Source organism: Nelusetta ayraudi, unplaced genomic scaffold (assembly GCF_046127955.1).
Source record: "Nelusetta ayraudi isolate G7.1 ecotype Tasmania unplaced genomic scaffold, CSIRO-AGI_Nayr_v1 ptg000106l, whole genome shotgun sequence".
Taxonomy (NCBI): Eukaryota; Metazoa; Chordata; class Actinopteri; order Tetraodontiformes; family Monacanthidae; genus Nelusetta; species Nelusetta ayraudi.
Genome location: NW_027466156.1, coordinates 1,308,032 through 1,326,011, shown reverse-complemented (window position 1 = coordinate 1,326,011; position 17,980 = coordinate 1,308,032). Strand labels below are relative to the sequence as shown.

At 49.0% G+C, this 17,980-nt stretch overlaps 1 protein-coding gene across 1 annotated transcript in view; it reads right to left on the bottom strand.

The window, feature by feature from the left end:
- LOC142903161 (Krueppel-like factor 7) overlaps positions 1-10,902 on the bottom strand; it is a 33,185-nt gene extending 22,283 nt beyond the window's left edge. Inside the window, exon 1 of the mRNA XM_076048654.1 lies at positions 10,512-10,902. Coding sequence (XP_075904769.1) covers positions 10,512-10,613 — 102 coding nt within the window. The 5' untranslated portion in view covers positions 10,614-10,902. The remainder of the gene's footprint in view (positions 1-10,511) is intronic.
- Between the last annotated feature and the right edge of the window lie 7,078 nt (positions 10,903-17,980).

Here is a 17,980-nt window from a genome sequence, read left to right as displayed (position 1 = left end):
CCGCCATCTCGCTCGCTCACCGCGGTGGGACGGGCGAAGCGAGAGAGAGAGAGAGCGAGAGCGAGAGAGAGAGAGAGAGAGTGCAAGTGGGCGAGCAGCGCCTGAACCTGTTCACCCTTCTGTTCCGAGCAGCAGCACCGGGACTCTTCACCCCAATTTCATCCTGACAATGTGCAGCTGCCGGTGTTATTTTCGAACTTAGTGTGTGTGTGTGTGTGTGTGTGTGTGTGTGAGAGGGCGCGTGTGTGTGTGACACGGCGGTGATTGTGGAGGCCAGAAGAAGTCGGAGCCCCGACAAAGAGCGGCGGCCAAGTTAAAAGGCTGCAAAATTGACATATTTTAAAACCCAACAGGGGTTTACAGCGGAAAAATAACAGGCAGTAACAACAGGCAGTAACAAGCAGACACGCACACAAACTCGCGCGCACACGCACAGACACACAACACGCCACCTGCTCGGTTGACTATTCGAGGAAATAAAAAAAAGACGGGAAAAAAAGGGACAGTCTCCTTTTTTGATGCCGCCGCTATAAATAAACACACATAAACTCAGTAAACCCTCCCGCTACACACACACACACACACACACACACACACACAGGCTCTCTCACTCTCCCAATGAAAATTATTGATGTTGCTCTCTTATAAAACAGTGGCCGCTCCCTGAAGTATTCCTGGCAACATCACCGGCCGAAAATAGCTGCCGACCCAAATAAGTTCCCCCGGCGGAGCGGCCAGACCGAAGCCACTGGCGGCCGGCGGCGGCGGCTAATTGGCATCGTTTTACAATGAAATAATATCTGGGGCAATAGACAGGACAACAGTGGCAGTGGAAGTGGGAGGGGCTAATTGAAGTAGGGAGAGAGGGTAAGGGGGAGTGGGCTTTCGAAGGGCTTCAGCAACACTACCAAAATGTTTTTTTTCTCAAAAAAAAAAAATGAGAGGGGTCGTCAAACATTCATGCGACACCGATGTCGGTTTGGTAGCAGCATCTCCGAATGCATCCACAAATGTTAAAAAAAAAAAAAAAAAATGTTTTTGTGGGCGGAGATTTCCCCACTTCCGTCCTGCTGCAGCTGCCGAGTTTTGCAGCTCGTTAAAGGGAAGGAGGAGGTGGTGGTGCGTGTGGGTGGGGGGCGCTCTCAGATTGGGATTGGGACATTAGCTCTGCCCCTCTGCCTCGTGTTGCATCCCCTCTACCAGACCAGGCTGTGTGAGAGGTCCAACAATGACTCAAAAACGAGGCCTCGGTTTTAGCAGGAGGCTGTAAACAGAGGGTTGAATTCAATTTGTTATAATCAGATGTTTTGGCTGCTCAACTGGAGTCCAGGATGGAAAAAAATCCTCCTGTCGCAATTTATATGTAATTTAATGAGTCTCACTGTGAATAGACGTCAGACCAACAGGTTTAGAAGAACGGAAATTATCCATTTCTTCCATTTCATCCGCGTGTTTTACATCCTGGACACCCAATTTTCTTCTTTTTTTAAAAAAAAAAAACTATCGACTCCGTCCCTCAGCCAACAAGCATGAAACAAGCAAAAGCCTCCCCAATTTGGACCAAGACAAACAAGAACATCACTCCCCCCCCCCCCCCCCCACTCTCCAACACTCTCAGAGCTCAAAACCTTATTAATTAGCAGCGGGGGCAAGAAAAAAAAATCCATCCACCCATTATCGGGGGGCTAAGAACACGGCCGCCGCCCTCCCACCCCCAGCGAGGAAACAAGGAGGAACAGCGGTGGGCTGTCACGCTGACGAACGACCCTCCCCGCGGGGCTCGTTAAATCACCGGAGGGCTCTTCTTCCGAGGAGCTAAACGGGATGCAGAAAACGTTTCCCGGACGCTGCCTCCGCTAGGCCGCTATGTCCAACTGCCGTGACACTTACATGTACACGCCCCACCACACCCCCCTCTACTCCCACTTTTTTCTTTTTTTCACACTCTTTATTCTGAGCCTGACTGTCAAAATAATGTATATTTCATCCCTGGGAAATTTGGGAGCTTTCAAGGATTTCGACATCCAGGTCTAATCCCGATTGAAGCTGAATTGTGGCATTTTTTTTTTTTTTTCCCCAGTCGTATCTCATTCAGACAACTTAAGCCTGCAGGGGGGAGGGGTGTTGGAAAAGGGGTGCGGGGAGGGAGGGCTTGGATTGACTGAGAGTATAGGACATGCCCACTTGGCTGGAGATACCAGCGTCTTTAGGGTAATTTTAGACCCACTTTAATCTTCCGGTGAATTTAGCATCAGCTGTGGACAAAAGGGAAACATCCTTTCCTATCTGTTTGCCAACCGCCCGGCTGGCTGGCTGGCTGGCTGACTGACTGACTGACTTTTGGAGTGCGTGTTTGCTCTGAGATCAAGATTGAAGCGCATCTGACCGCAGCGTCATATAAGAGACCCGGGTGTGTGTAAAAACAAATAAATAAATAAAATAAAATAAAAACACTAATATACTGTCGTTGGCTGGAGTTGCACAATTTACAGACTCAGAGTCACCCTGAAATCTTTGGATTTATTCCATCAGTTTTTGTTTTTTAAAAGGCGCACACCGCAATTTTTCTGCCTAGTTGAGCTGCTGCATGCAAATGCTAAAAGGGAGGATGAGTGAAGAGTGTTTAGACGAAAGGGAGGAACGTTTGAGAGGGCAGGAGGTGGAGTCAAGGAAAAAGTTGTGATTGGATTGGATGGACTGATGGATGATATGACATGATACAATACAATGAGATGCAATGTGATTTTATATGATACAATACAATACAACACAATATGATACTGCACGATACAAAACAATACAATAAAATGCTATATGACAGGGGTGGGCAAACTTTTTGGCTCATGGGCCACATTGGCTTTTAAAAAGTGACAGACGGGCCCAATGCATACATCCATCCATCCATCTTCTATACCCGCTTATTCCTATTCAGGGTCACGGGGGTCTGCTGGAGCCTATCCCAGCTGTCTTAGGGCGAAGGCAGGGTGACACCCTGGACAAGTCGCCAGTTCATCGCAGGGCCACATAGACACAAACAACCACTCACACTCACATGCACACCTACGGACAATTTAGAATGTTCAATTGACCTCACGTGCATGTTTTTGGAGTGTGGGAGGAAGCCGGAGAACCCGGAGAGAACCCACGCAGGCACAGGGAGAACATGCAAACTCCACACAGAAAGGTCCCAGGTCCGGACCCCAGAATCGAACCCACGACCTTCTTGCTGTGACGCGGCAGCGCTAACCACTGCGCCACCGTGTCACTCCCAATGTATAAATATCGAACGTAAACAAAAAAAGCATTACAGTCTTCATCATAAACGACTGCTCGATTATGACATTCAAACACGTCTCGCTGCTACAAGCTGATTCGTCAGCTCTTATTCTTGTTTTATTAAAAACCGCTCCGTGTAAAAAACAAATAATAATAATAATCCAAACTGGTGGTATCATACAAAATGCAGGTATTTAAAGTATACCTGCATTTTGTTCATCATAGTGTCAGATTCAGATACCTGGGTTGTCGTGTAAACTGATAGAGCCACCGTGTAAGACGCCACTGCTAAAAAAAAAAAAACTTGTTTGGTGTGAGAGGGTACGGAGCGGTTCCCACGCGGCTGTGCGCACGCAGCGCGGATGTGCCGCAGATGCCTTTGGTGTAAATTAGGGGTGAGGATTGACAACACTGTGGAGCGGAGAGACACTGCTGAGACGTGACATTAGTGGTCACGAGAGTGGCAGCGATCGGCTCCGCTGACCGTGGTGCTTGGAAATAAGGCGAATGAGCCACCTGGTTGGATGCCAGGACAAGTTCAAATAAATGCAGTCATAATCATAATATGATCTGGGCAATTCTGTCAATCTTCGGCAGGCCGGATTAAACAGACCGATGGGCCGAATGTGGCACGCAGGCCATAGTTTGCCCACCTCTGCTATATAATATGATACAATACCATACAATACAATGTTATACAATCGGATACGATACGATATGATAAAATAGGATACGAAATGACACGCTGTACGATATGAGACAAAATAATACCATGCAATGCAATATGATATGATATGATGACCATGGACTTTTAATCACATGGAGAAAATTTCGGGTGCAAGTTGTCGATATGACGTCTTTATATGACTCAAATTTCGTCGGACAATCTGGTCCAATTGACTCACACCCCCGAAAATAAGTATCCAGGACCAGTTCCAGAGCTGCGCCACGTCCTTGCCGGCTGTCACCCTCTGCGGCTCGGGGGCCCCGTGATTGATGAGCGGCGTCGGATGACAGCGGCGAGCCGGGAGCTTGTTTACTCGGGGCAAATTGCCCTTGTCTCTCTCCTTCCTCCCCCACATTCCCCCCTCCCTCTTGTACCCCAAGCCAGAGTTGGCCTTTGGGAGGAAGACGGCCCACACGGCTGGGTCTCCTCTTTCTGGATGGCTCAGGGCCTCCCTGGGAGGGAGGGAAGGGTGGTGGTGGGTGGTGGAGTTTTTTTTTTGTTTTTTTTGTTTGTTTTTTTGGGGGGGGTGGATTAGCTTCTTTGCACTGACAGCTAAACAAACAAACGCAGCCAAAGCCGACCCCTATCCGCGCTCGCCAAGGCTGCCTAGCAACAGGTAGAGATAGCGAGACGGGACACGACGCTCAGCATGCCCACGGTCAGAAGTGCCGTGGACATGGAGCCCGTGTGCGGCTGTCCCAGAGGCCCACAGGAATTAGGGAGATTTAGGCAGGACCCCCTGAGTGACCCAACACGCGTCGATTCATATGGAGGAAATGACTGGATGGCATGTTTTCCCCTCTCCTTCATCCTTTCATCTCGACGTGGTGCCACGGCAAACATTTGCATCCATAATAACGGAGCTGAATAATGCAAAAGCACTTTCCCCGAGCCACGTGCACTCACTAATGGCCACTTATCAGCTTTTTTTTTTTCCTCTGGTGGTCTGACGCTTCCTGGATTCTCCTGTTTGCTTTGGTAAGCTGAAAGTTCTAGAAGGAACCGCGGCGCTAATAGGACCATTTTTTTTTTCAAAAGTGCAAGCAAGTAGGTGGAATTGCGCTTTTAGCTTTGGGAGAGCTTCTTAGCATCTGTTTTTTCACCGATTTGGCTTTTGAGTCATATGACGTCATTAAAAAAAAGGGGTGGGATCTATCAGCCCCCTAGTGGAAGCAGACTGAGGTGGATCCTCCTATCGCAGTGGTTGTTAATTTTACATATGCATACATTTTTGTCAGCCGCTATTATTTTTGGCTAATTACTCTTCACCTCGGCGCCACCTCGAACCCTGCTAACCAGATTCCACACGCCCCTAATTGCGGCGGTGCGTAAATTAATTGCCGCGGCTGATTAAATCTGCACGTGTGTATTCCTTTCATCTAATCATTTGTTTAATTTTTTTAATTTTTTTTTGTCCTGCAAAATTGGTTTAGCGCCTGATTGCTCATGGGGGGTGTTGTGATTCACCCGGGGTCACATGACATCACATTCATCCTCCAGTGTGATTAAGCAACACAAGACTGGGATGGGAAGAAAAAAAAAATGTTCTTTGGGATTTCGCAAGCTCTGCTCTTTGAAGACAAACAGCGAAAGGCGCAGAGTCGTGAGATGAGGAGGCAGAAGGAGGAACTCTGCTTCCTGATTTGGCCTCAAAATTAAGTGAAAGCCAACGCCGAGTGGGGAAAGAGAATGAGGGGAGTGTAAAAAAAAGGAAAAGAAAAAAATGACCGTCTCTTCTTCCTGTTAATCAAACCTCGGGAAGCCACCGCCACCGCTGTACATAAAGATGTGCTTGTCTGCCGCACTAGCCGGCTCCCACCACCCCTGACAGGCCAGTCAGACAAACGAGCGCCTCCTCCGCCTGTCGTCTCTTTCATCAGCACATCCAGCCTCTTCATCAAAGCCCATGAAGCGGCGACGGGCGGGCACCAATCAATGGGGAATCGCCCTCGCAACCTGGGATGAGTGACGAGGCGGAGGTGGCAGGGTTCAGTAAGTGGCGGCGTGACAGAACGGATGTCAGCGAAATAGGGGTGTGGGGGAGAGGGAGGGGTAGGCGGGTTCAAACAGAGGATGGGGGGGTAAAAAAAAAAAAAAAGGACGGACTCATCCTTTAAAGGCAAATTCTGAAAAAATGTATCGTACATGACCTCGTGGCCGTACACAAAGGCCGCCTCTCATGCGGATGCCAATGGATTTGGCTCGCCTGATGGTGGGAGGGCGGGGGAGAGGGGGGGGGGCAGCGCGAAAAAACAAATAGCAGCGATGAAATCAATTTCACATTGTTGGTCATCTGAGCGTCACGAGTGAATGCGTGCAAATTTGTTGTTCTGGACGCAAAAAAAATCGAGCCAGGCTGAAGAGGAAGCGGCCACACTTTTCTTGTTTTGTATTTTTTGAGGGGTTGGGGGGAGGGGGGAGGTCGAACATCCAGAGCGAGGAGCTCCACGTCTGCAGTGGGCTGATGTGACATTTTAATAACGCCACGGGCGCCGAGCGGAGACACTAACTCTTCTGAGACAAACGAGATTAAGTCCCAGTTCGTCCCTCCACATCCCCACCCCACCCTCCACCCTCCCTCCGCCTGCTGAACTGTGTCCGTCAGAAGGTTGATTTAATTTCAATTTGCATGAAACTGCATCAAACGCTGGCGGAAAAAAAGGTCAGGGAGAAGATACTAACACTGCTGCGTTTTAATGAGGTGGCTGATTTATTTATTTATTTATTTCATTTTCAAATTTTGTTCCCCCTCAGACTCATTTTAACGGTGCCGCCACCGCCCCTGAAACATCAGGCAGATTCCGTGGGCAGTCGTGGACCGTGGTGAGGAGTTGCGTGGCTGTGCGAGCTATGTATCTTACACAACAGCCTGCGGAGATTGGAAAAAAAAGGAAAGGAAAAATCCATACTGCGCTAATTCAAAAAAAAGAAGGAGAGGAGGGAAGGAGGGGTAAGACAAGGTAGAGAGGTGGAGGCGGGTGCGGGAGGATGGAGGGAGGGAGAGAGGCATGGTGCTGGGGAGCAGCTGCGGCCCGCCGAGGATTACATAACACGCTGGGAGCACATGTGTGTGCCAACGTATGCAAAAGCACTACTCCTCGACCGTCAGTGCAGATACGACACATTCTGCTGATGGCTGACCAGGGTGCGACTGGGGTTTCTGCACTCGCACTTAAGCTCCCACCGTTGTGACTTTTCAACCTCAAAATGAGCAAAAAAAACAAACAAAAAAGTAAATTCCAGAAGTGTGTTCCTCAAAAGGCACACCTCACCCACCACCACCCAAGTAAGACCACTCCCACCCAATTCACCTCCCCACCTCCCCATTAGCCCAGCAGACTGTGAAACACAAAACCCAGCAGCGGTGCAGAAAAGTGTCTGCTCTGCAACTTCCTGCCACCTCTCGGAGGTCCGGGGAGCCGCTGCCGCTCCTGCCAGGCTATCGCGTGTGTGTGTCTGTGCGTGTGTGTGTGTGTGTGAGAGAGAGACAGAGACGCTTGGATGTGCGCTGCGCCACACGAGCCCGTATGGAGGTCGAGCCGCATCGTTCCATATTTAGAAAAACGCCGCCCGCCGCAATCTGTCCACGTCCACATATAGAGCAGCCCGCCGTGCAGAGTGCAGTAGCGGCAGCAGCAGCGTACAGACGTTTCGCTTGAGTAGGCATCGGGTCGGCGCACGCGGGTGTGTGTGTGTGTGTGTGTGTGTGTGTGTGTGAGTCCCTCGGGGATCGTATATGTGATGGAGGCTGTGCAGGCCATCCTGAGGTCAATGACAGACAGACGTTTTTCGGTGTCCCGTTACGTCCATCAGGGTCAAGTGCTGCGCATCAGGAGGTCAACTCGCTGGATAAAAAAAGGAAAAAAAAAAATGTAATCTGATGCAGAAGTTTCATCGTTTTGCCGCCAAAACAAACGAAAAAGCTGCCTGATAAAACTTGGAACATCACCAAGGACGAGGAGCCGAGCCAAGACGACGGGAAAACGACATGTGTGCGGCGGCATGTCCAGACTCGATGCCACGATTTGTTGCTTAACAGCTCACAGAGGAGGAGTTTTTTTGGAGGTGGGACGACACCAGCCGGTTTGGAAGCTTCCACAGTGGAATGAGCAGCAGCAGCAACACAGCCAGACACCAAACTGGAGCAGCAAAACATCACGTCTGAAACTGGGCACCTGCCCCCCGGATCCTGCCCTCAGAGCCGTGTCACATTCTAAAAAAAATGCAGACCCTCAGGAAAACAAGGAGGCGGAGCTCCCAACACCTTTATTCCTTGTTGCACTTTTGAGTCAATTCACATAAATCCTAAAATAAAATGCCTGAACAACCCCCCCCAAAAAAAAAAATTGCCGCCGGGCGCTCGTCAGATGCTGTCAGCTAACAAAAAACCTGCGACATTTCCTCTGCTCTTTTTTTCCCCATTCAAAAAGCTTGAAATCGGTTGATCCCGCAACCAAAGTCAGGTTTGTGCTGGGAAAAACATCAGACCCAGGAACACCGCCGGACAAAGGCCCCCCTTCACCCCCAATCCCCACAATTCCCCCAACGAACGAGACAGACGGACGAATGGACGGCTTTATCTTTTGATTCCAAAATGGACGCTGCCTGAGCCGCAGCCAGTCAAAGAAAAACTGACATTTACAGCAGCGACCACCAGATAAGAGATTCTTCTTCTTCTTCCTCTTTTTGCCTACACATCCACCTCTCTCTATCTGTCTCTCTCGCTCCCTTCCATTTGCATCAGGTATTGATTTTAATATGCAGGCTGTGGGTGAGAGAGAGGCAGAAAGAGAGAAGCTGCATTTAAGCCCCTCAAACTCCCACCACCACCACCACCGCTGCTGTTGTCATCCTCCTCCTCCTCCTCCTCCTCCTCTTCTTTTTCTTTTTTTTTCTCTCTCTCTCTCTCTCTCTCTCTCTCTCTCTCTCCCTTCTCACAATTTAGACTCCGGCTGACAGCGGAGGCAGGGAGTTGGAGACTTGTTATGAAAAGATGCGTCGGTGGCTAACAGTGGGATGCCAATTAGGGCTGCCTGGCCGCGACGAATGGATCCATGGTCACGCACCGGCTTTCCCTCCCTCTCTCCCTCTCTCACTTCCATCCCTCCATTCTATCTCTTCTCTTGCACATGGAGCCCAGAAGAAGAAGAAGAAGTGGTGGTGGGGGCTGAATCTCCTATTGCAAGAGCAACATCAGCATCATATTTCCATGTGATACCGCCTGATGGGTGGGTGCGGGTGGGGTGAATGGTGTGGGGGGTGCAGTGCTGTTAGCAGGAAATGTGATGCGCGCTATAAAGCATGGCATACGTAACTATAGACGGATTAAACACATGTGGTTTTCATAAGCAGCTGCCTTGTGTGTACAGCCGGGTATAGATGAGAAAGCAGGCAACAGCCTGGGGCACAGCCCCCCGCCGACTGGAGAGAAGGCCCCAACTACCGCCAACATGGCCAAGAAAATCAATTAAAAACAGCTAATTAGCAGCACTAGAGTAAAGTATTTTACTACAAATCAAATATTCATCACTGTGCCTGGTGTGAGGGGCAGAAGGTGGGCTGCCCCTGCACTCATCTACCTTAAAAATGCCCCTGCCTGCAGAGAAAAATCGTGTTTTTTTAAAGGATCGACGCGGTGAGGGGGTTGGGGGGAGGAGGGGGGGGGTTGTTGCAGTCTGGCCGCAGCTGGAAGCTCGAACCCTGCTAGGCGCAGCGAGGCGAGATGGTGCCATCTCGCCATGTGGCAGCGTAAACTTGCATCGTGGGCACGAGGAGGAAGTGCGAGTAGAAGGAGAGGGGAGGGGGAGGAGGGTGGGGAACCATGCGGACGACAGCTCTCTCGCGCATTTAAAGACGCTACAAAGCCAGACATGTTAGGAAATCTATTATGGATAAGAGATGAGGGTGAGGGGGGCTCTATCCGAGGGATGGCCGGATGCATTATTCACCACCACCAGACCCGGTGGCTTCATCATCCCGCGAGCCGAGCACGTCCCTCACGCTGATCATCATCATCATCATCATCATCATCATCATCAAAGCGGTGATTAAAACAGAGGAGCGGTTTATATATATACACACACACACACACACACACACACATATATATATATATATATATATATATATATATATATATATATATATATATATATATATATATATATATATATATATATATATATATATGTATATATATATGTATATATATATATATATATATATATATATATATATATATATATATATATATATATATATATATATATATATATATACACATAATCTTGCCAGCCTAAGAGCGGCACGTCCATTACAAAAAAAAGAAAAAGTTGACGCCTCGCATCTCGCGCACCTTGCGTCGCGCGCCTCCGTTTGACGTGCATGCGCCGAGAAAGTTGAACGGGTTTTTTTCATTCTTTTACCGGTGTTATTTTTCATTATTATTCGTTTTTCGTTTCTTTTCTTGTCTTTTCTCGTTTTTTAAAAATACATGTCAAATGTGTACCTGCTGCCAGTTTTCCTCCAGCGAAGGCATGGCGGAGAAGTAGCCGGTGTCGTGCACGAGTTGGAGTTCCTGGAAGATGCCGTGGTTCGCCAGCACGTCCATGCTTGAGGAGCTCGGAGATGGAGGGAGGAGGGAAGAGGAGTAGGAGGAGGTGGCAAGAATGATAAATAATAGAAAATAAAAAATAAAAAAAGAAGAAGAAAGCAAGGAAAGATCCACGCGCCTTCTCTCTCTCTCTCTCTCTCTCTCTCTCTCTCTCTCTCTCTCTCTCAGACCTCCGCACGCGCTGCCGTCGTCATGTTAAGTCCTCGCAATGCGCTGCGTGTCTCGGTGCAGGAAACGTGGCGGAGCTGCGCGCATCATCGGAGCCGGTGCGTAACTGGCGACTCGACGGCTGCTCCACGCGACTGCGAGCGTGTGTGAGAACGCGAGCGCGCGCGCGCTGCCAAGGCGGCCACTGATAGGGATGGAGGAAAGTGGGCGGGGCCTGGCTAAACGGAGGGGCGTCACCAGGCTTGTCAATCGACCCCCTCCCTCCCTCCCTCAAGGAGGTGGCGGGGGAGGGGAAGGAGGAGGTGGGGCGGGGCGCCGGTCGGGACTCAGAGGCGCGCCATTGGCCGAGCTACAGCATCACTCCGGCCCGGTGCCGGCTGGATAGGTGAGCTATTTCTGGATGGGTATATTAGATTTGGAAAAAGGTCTAAAAGGCCAGAGTGAGAGGAGCAGCGGCGGCGGCGGCCACACGCCGCTCGACGTCGTTGTTGTTGTTTTTGTTGTTGTCTACCTCAGCTGGATGAATATTGGATGATGATGATGATGCAGGTGCAAGTGACAGCCGGCAGCCGACGGCCTTGAGTCTTGACATCCTGCTGCTCGTGCGACACATCTCACATTTAGCCCGCTGTTTGCAGCCTCCTGCCTGGTTTCACTGAGGTGGGGGGAGGAGGGAGGTGAAAACAAGGTGGTCTGTGTGATTGAGGAGTCCTATGAGAGGCACCCTTTGTGACAACACAGCGGGGTGATTTCCAGAACTGCACACTCAAAAAGTGAAGCGCGCAAAAGAAGGGCGGACTTTTGACTTTTCGGATTTCTGAGGAGTTCAGTATGCAGGATGGGGATGGTGAAACATAAGTACATAAAATTATTCACAACATCTTTGAATGTATTTTTGAAAATAAAAAAAAGAAAAGTCATAACATTTGCGCTTTGAGATGCATGGGGAAGTTCAGGCCCTGTTTGCACTTGGTCATTTCATGCGTTTTTTCGTATTCCGATCGGCAAAAAACTCGAAGTAACCAAGTGCAAACACTCCAAATCCGTTTTGTCATCCGAATACCCAAGAGGGGAGGTGGTTTGGACGCTTCGCATAAAATCGCATTTGTCACGGACGTGTGAACAGAATGCGAGCTCAGTCCACTTTAACGACCGCCTACTCCACTCACCTCTCCCGTGTACGTACTTGGTCGGCGCCCCACCTCCCTGTGTCGTCATTATAAAGTTACAAACAAGAAGCCAAAACAAATCATTTTTGTTAGACTCGTTTATTAGCATGCTAATAAATTTCACTCCGCATTAGCGTATTTTGTCAGCGGAGCAGCGGTCGCAGTTTCCCACATATGAGATTAAATGTGCGACGTTGCATCCGAAAATTTGCCAGCCACTGTTGATCCGAAAATAAAGTTGTCACCACCCTGTCCCACCAGTCGTTACTCCTCGTTCCGATCCATACGAGCTGCAGTAGAATTAAAACCAGTGACTTGATATAGTCCGCAAACAGGAAGTTGATTCTTAGTCGTTTTCAGGTGAAACTAGCTGTAGTTTTGCGCTTTACTGCCCCCAGTGGTTAAAAATGCACTAATGCGATCACAAGTGGCACGCTCGAGACGCATGTTAATGCCATGTGCAAACAGATTCAAGATGCGTACTTGTGATATGATCCCCCAAAACAGTTACAAGTGACCAAGTGCAAACAGGGCCTTAGAGTCAGGGTGTGTGTGGATCACCCCTCCTCCCCCTCTCTCTCTCTCACTCACACACACACACACACACACACACACACACACACACACACACACACACACACACACAGGTCAGTAATCTTATTACAGGGCTGCTGGCCGTCGGGCTCTGGCTTCACGGTATTTATGCCGGGCCCATTTCCAGAGTCCAGAGCTCCGCACTGATATTCATCCATCTCACACAATTCACTTCTCCTCCCTTTTACAGCCTCCCCCTTTTTTTCCTTATCCTGTTCTATCCCTACTTCCTTCCCCTCTGACCTCAGCCTCGCCTCCTCTAGGCCGCAGCCACTCATGCCAGTCAACAATAGGAGTAAGAGGAAGAGGAGGTGGTGGTAGAGGAAAAGGAGGAACTAGAGGTGGTGGAGGAGGAGAAGAGGAGAGGAGGAAGAGGAGGAGGAGGAGGAAGGCAGCCAATCCGCTCACGCCTGACCGAAGTGTAAAATATTCATATTCAGCTCAGTCAATCCTGTTGTTTTAATGCATTGTTAATGCGGCTCCCTGGTTTCACACAGTTCAAGTCTCCTTGAAAACGAGGCGTCGAAGGCGGCCGTGGCGGGTTTTGCGAGCCGGCCGAGTCCAAACCACTTCATACGGAAAAAACGCCTGGAAAAAAACGGCGGCAGGAGGTGAATAAATCTAAATGTTGACAGGATCCTGTTGAATTAAACAGTGTATGTGGCGCTGAAACTGTGGAAAGAAATTGTTCTTCAAGTTCAAAGCAGGGCGGAACACATTTTAAGGATGTTGGCTCCGCCCCCATGTGACCCCTGTGACCCCTGTAAGTGCAGGAGAATCAACAATGGATGGACGGATAGAAGGAACAATGGATGGATGGAAGGATGGACGGATGGATAGATGGAAGGATAGATGGTAGGATGGATGGATGGATGGATGGATGGATGGATGGATGCTCCCATCATGAAGAATCAGGAGGAGAGAAAGCCTCATCATCTCCTCCTCCTCCTCCTCCTCCTCCTCCTCCTCCTCCGGTCCGCCGCACATCATCACAGATAAAAATAAGCGTGGGCCATTATCCGCGGGCACACAGCGTTATATTGTGGATGCTGACATTGCTCTTACCTGGCACTATTTTTTTTTACTGTATTAATAATCAAGCAGGCTGCCATCCATCACGGTGGCTAGCAGGCCGCTAATCATATCACTTCCGAGCATATTCACTCCTCTTCATCTGCGGTGGAGGGGTGGGGGATGGGGGGGGGTTAACGGCGAGGGGCGGAGATAAACACACAGAGGGGCGGAGGGAAGGGGGGGCGGAGTGGGAGGGCAGGTGGGCGGGGCCAACCCCATGACAGATGCCCTTGGCCTTTCTGCTGAATGGCCTCCCTGTTGGCAGTGGTTAACCAGTGTATTTAAACGGGGACAAGACGAATGGGAGGGTCTCTCTCGCTCTCTCTCTCTCTCTCTCTCAGCCTCTCTCTCTCTCTGTGTCTCTCTCTCTCTCTCTGTCTCTCTTGCTGCTCACTCGGCCGGGCCCATTCCCATTCCCAGCGGTAGCTGAGCAGGAATGCTAATACAGCTTGCTGACATTGGCCGGGGTGAAAACTTCACGCTTACCCCTATGAGGTTCGCTTCCAGTGGCGAATTCTCTTCCTGGATTCTGCTGGTCTCAGAGTCAACTCCTTCTGTGTGATGTCACAAAGGGCTGAGGCAAGAATGATCCCGCTTCTCACAGCCATGAGAAGAAAAAAAAAGACAAAACTCTCTTCATTTCCTCAATTTCTCCCTTTTTCACATCCCAAAAATTAGAGTGATGTCACAAAGGGCACTGATGCTGCACCTCTTCCAGGCTAGTGCAAATTTAGTGCAAATTAACACAGCAGCAGGAGAAACAAAATCTGTAAATTTGATGTTTCAAAATAAAAAAATAATCTCTGCAAAAATCTGTTGCACAAACTGTGTATATCCCATTTTATGGATATTTAAGGGAGTTTTTCATTAACTAATGGCGAAATAAATGACTTAAAAATTAGTCTCTTTATATTAATTTAAATTTCATTGTACTTAATTGTATAGTGGCAACAAATGAATTGTTAAAAGATCTGAAGTACTAGAAAGTGCTTCATGAAACAAACAGAGCTGTTCTATCATCTTCCTCTTCAGAAAACGAGACGTCATCTCATTCGGACCAACAACAACCACGTTGATTAGGCTTTGAATGTCGTTGCAGAGCCGCCGCCACTCGACTCGCCGACCATTAGCCCCACCCCCCGCATCCCACCGACCTGAAGTGCTTTTTACTTTTGCCTCCATTTAGCCGTAATGTAATGTGACGCAAAACATCGAATTTAAATAAGGAACATTGGAATGAAATACGCTGCATTTTTGCCAAATTGCTTTCGGTAAAAACAAAAAATTACTCTAATTTCCCAGCAAAACCTGTCGGCTCCTCCAAGGCGGCAACATCGAGGGGGCGATGAGGTGGGACATAGCAGGTGAATGACAGGTCTGGGTGAGTCAGGATAAGATATGGAGGCTGCATCACTTCCTGTTTTTAGAGTGGGTTTTTTTGGCTGCAACCCTGAACATCTTCAGCATCCTTGTGGAGGAGGAGGCGGGGTTTCCAGGAGGAGGTGGAGCAATGCGGAGAGGGGTTTCAGACTGAGAAAAAAGTTGATGACCGCCCCCTGCAGCCCTGTACAAGACTCGCAGATTGGGAACGGGGGTGGGGGTATGCCGGGAGAAGGGGGGGGGTCGTCCTGGACCTAAAGGTCACCGGAGACACTGAGCGGTGGGAAGAAAAAGATAGAACGGCCAGGCGGAGAAAGCTGTAAGTGCCAATTAAAGCCTCCACTCTCTATTTGCCGGTTCCCATTTAACCTCGTCTTCATCAGACAACTCGGCTGCCAAAAGTGAGGCTTCATGGGAGCTCGACATGTCATGCCCGAGGATGACCAATTAGAAGGTCTTCTTCCCGTTCACTTTGCCACACAAACTGACACTGAGGAAGAATCTCAAGGTGATCTGGATGGTGTGCATACCTTTCTTCTTTTTCCCGCCCTCACCACTGTGACATCTGGCCATGTCGCGGCAGGTCGTCCATGTTTGTGTTGCGGTCTGGCGGTCGAAAAAAGCGAACCAGATGAGGTGGAAAACGAGAAGAAGTCCGATTATTTAGCGGCCACGGATGTTCTGATTTACAGCGTAATTAAAGCCCCAGATTGGATGTCAGCGGGGTCGGGGCCCCTGAGGGCGACAGGAAGGGGAGACAAAGTCGGCAGCAGTGGTGGTAAAAATGACCTCAACAACCGGTTTTTCTTTCTCCCTTCAGAGAACTGTTTTTAACGCAGGCGGGTTGATGGACGCGTCGTTTTAATACGTCTGAAATGTCAAATCCAAGAACGAAACAAGAAGGAACTCTTGGCCTCGTTCTGGTCACATCAGTGAATCACTCTCAAGGTTCCATCTTGAAAAGATACCATCTGGGAAGAAGGTTTCAATAGTATTGTCTGGACCAATCAAGTGAAAGAGGTGGGAGAAAAAAATATTGTGGACACTCTCTCAAAATCCAGATGTGTTTTTTTTGTGGCTTTTTTCTTGGCAGATTTTTCTTTAAAAAAAAAAAATTAAATTCGGATTCTAACAACAGCTAAAAGTCCACCTGTGGCCCTTCCAAAAGACTTCCTACCAACCGGACGACAGAAGCAAGGTTGAATCAAACTCTCTGTGCGGGCCCTACAGGCAGTCAGGGGACTGGGTGTTTGGTCAAAAAATAAAAAAAAATCCCTCTCTGTGTGCAGCCATGGCAACGGCGGCTCAGCGAGCAGCCCCGACCTTGCAGCACACAGTGTAACAATTCAGAGAGACTTTGACAGGAAACAATATTTGCCTGCTTTTCTGCCTCTTCTATTAATTTGCAACCAGAACCAGAGGTAAAAAAAAAAAATGCCTTGACGGATTCGCCATTGACGAGTCCTCTCATGTCCCAACGTTTTTCTATGCGCGACGCGCATCCCGCGCCGTTTGTATATTCACGGCTGTGCACCTTCGCCATCCTAATCCCAGCTATTACTCGGCTGGCTGGCCGTGTCGGGGGGAGATTTGCTCACTCACAGTGGACGAGCCAATATTGACGGCAGTGCGACGGGCTTCAGCAGCTCGCTGGCGAGGAAGGAGGAGGTAAGTGTGGTGGAGCCTGCTGCCAGGTCAGGTGACCTGAAAGGTCGCCTTCCTGTGGACCGTTCAGGGATGTGATCATCACTGAAACAACTTTATTTTTCTTTTTTAGCCAAAGCTTGCTGGACTTTTATGGCAAAAATTATATAATTGCGATGGCGATCAACACTCATGTTGCTCGCTAGCTTGCTAGCTTGTGGGTTTAATCTCGCGGGAACATATCCGATGACCGAGACAAGCGCTTTGACATGCGTCAAGAGTTGAGCGTTAGATGGACGTAACAGAGAGAATGAATGAAATGGGATTAATTTAACAGAAGTTAATTATTCTTTCTGTCCGGCCCGGTACCAAATGACTCACGGACCGGCACCGGTCCACGGCCCGGTGGTTGGGGACCACTGTTCTAGAGCACATTTTGATCTTTGCCCCCTTTGAATTTTGAAATCGTCGGATCGACTTTTTACGCTCATCACGGCTCTGAGATGCAGAAGGTCCCGAAGCTTCAGACTTCAGAAGTCCACTGAGCCAAAGCTTCACCGTCATAACTTCCGTTTGACTGTGACGGAGCGCCGACAGCTGCTGGGGATCAAGCAAAGGGTCAGGGTCAAAGTCAGTGTCAAGTCGGCTTAAGCCGTGGTCAAGTGTGTCTGGTGGGGCAAATCCGAAACATCTTAGTCTCATCTTTGAACTGGACAGACGCTCTCGATCTTTCTGACAGGTCAAGAGGAGTCGAGCAAACACAGATCCACGTTGCCTAAATCCACAGTGATGAAGTGCCATTGTGCAAGGCAGCAGCCTGGAGTAGCACAGCAATTAGGGGCCTGGAACAGGGAACCTCCGAAATTTAAACCTCCGCCCCGGTAAAAAAAAAGAAAAAGAAAAAAAGAAAAAAAAGAAATGTGTATTTCCCTTCTTCTCCTTCTCAGCAGTGCCTCTCTTTTTGGTCTTACTGGCACCAGCAACACTTGCTAACTTCTGATAGCCACAATTGATAAGTCAAGGTGTGGCCAGCAGGGGGTGTTGGGGGGGATGCTACTCTGCCAGATACGAGTCAATAAATCTTACAAACAGTCATTTTAAGTGAGGGGGAAAGACTACGAAATACTTGAAATATTACCCAACAACAACAAAAAACCATCCATGTTTGATTTCACACCTGGACACTTTTTTTGTTGCCTGGCAAAGCAGCTTGGTGACAACAGAGTGTCGCTCACAGGTGCTCTAGCTGGAGGAAGATCGATAGCGTAGAAATATATATAAAAGAAAAAAAAACAGTGGCTGACTTCGATTTCCTCGACACGTCCCTGGTCTCTC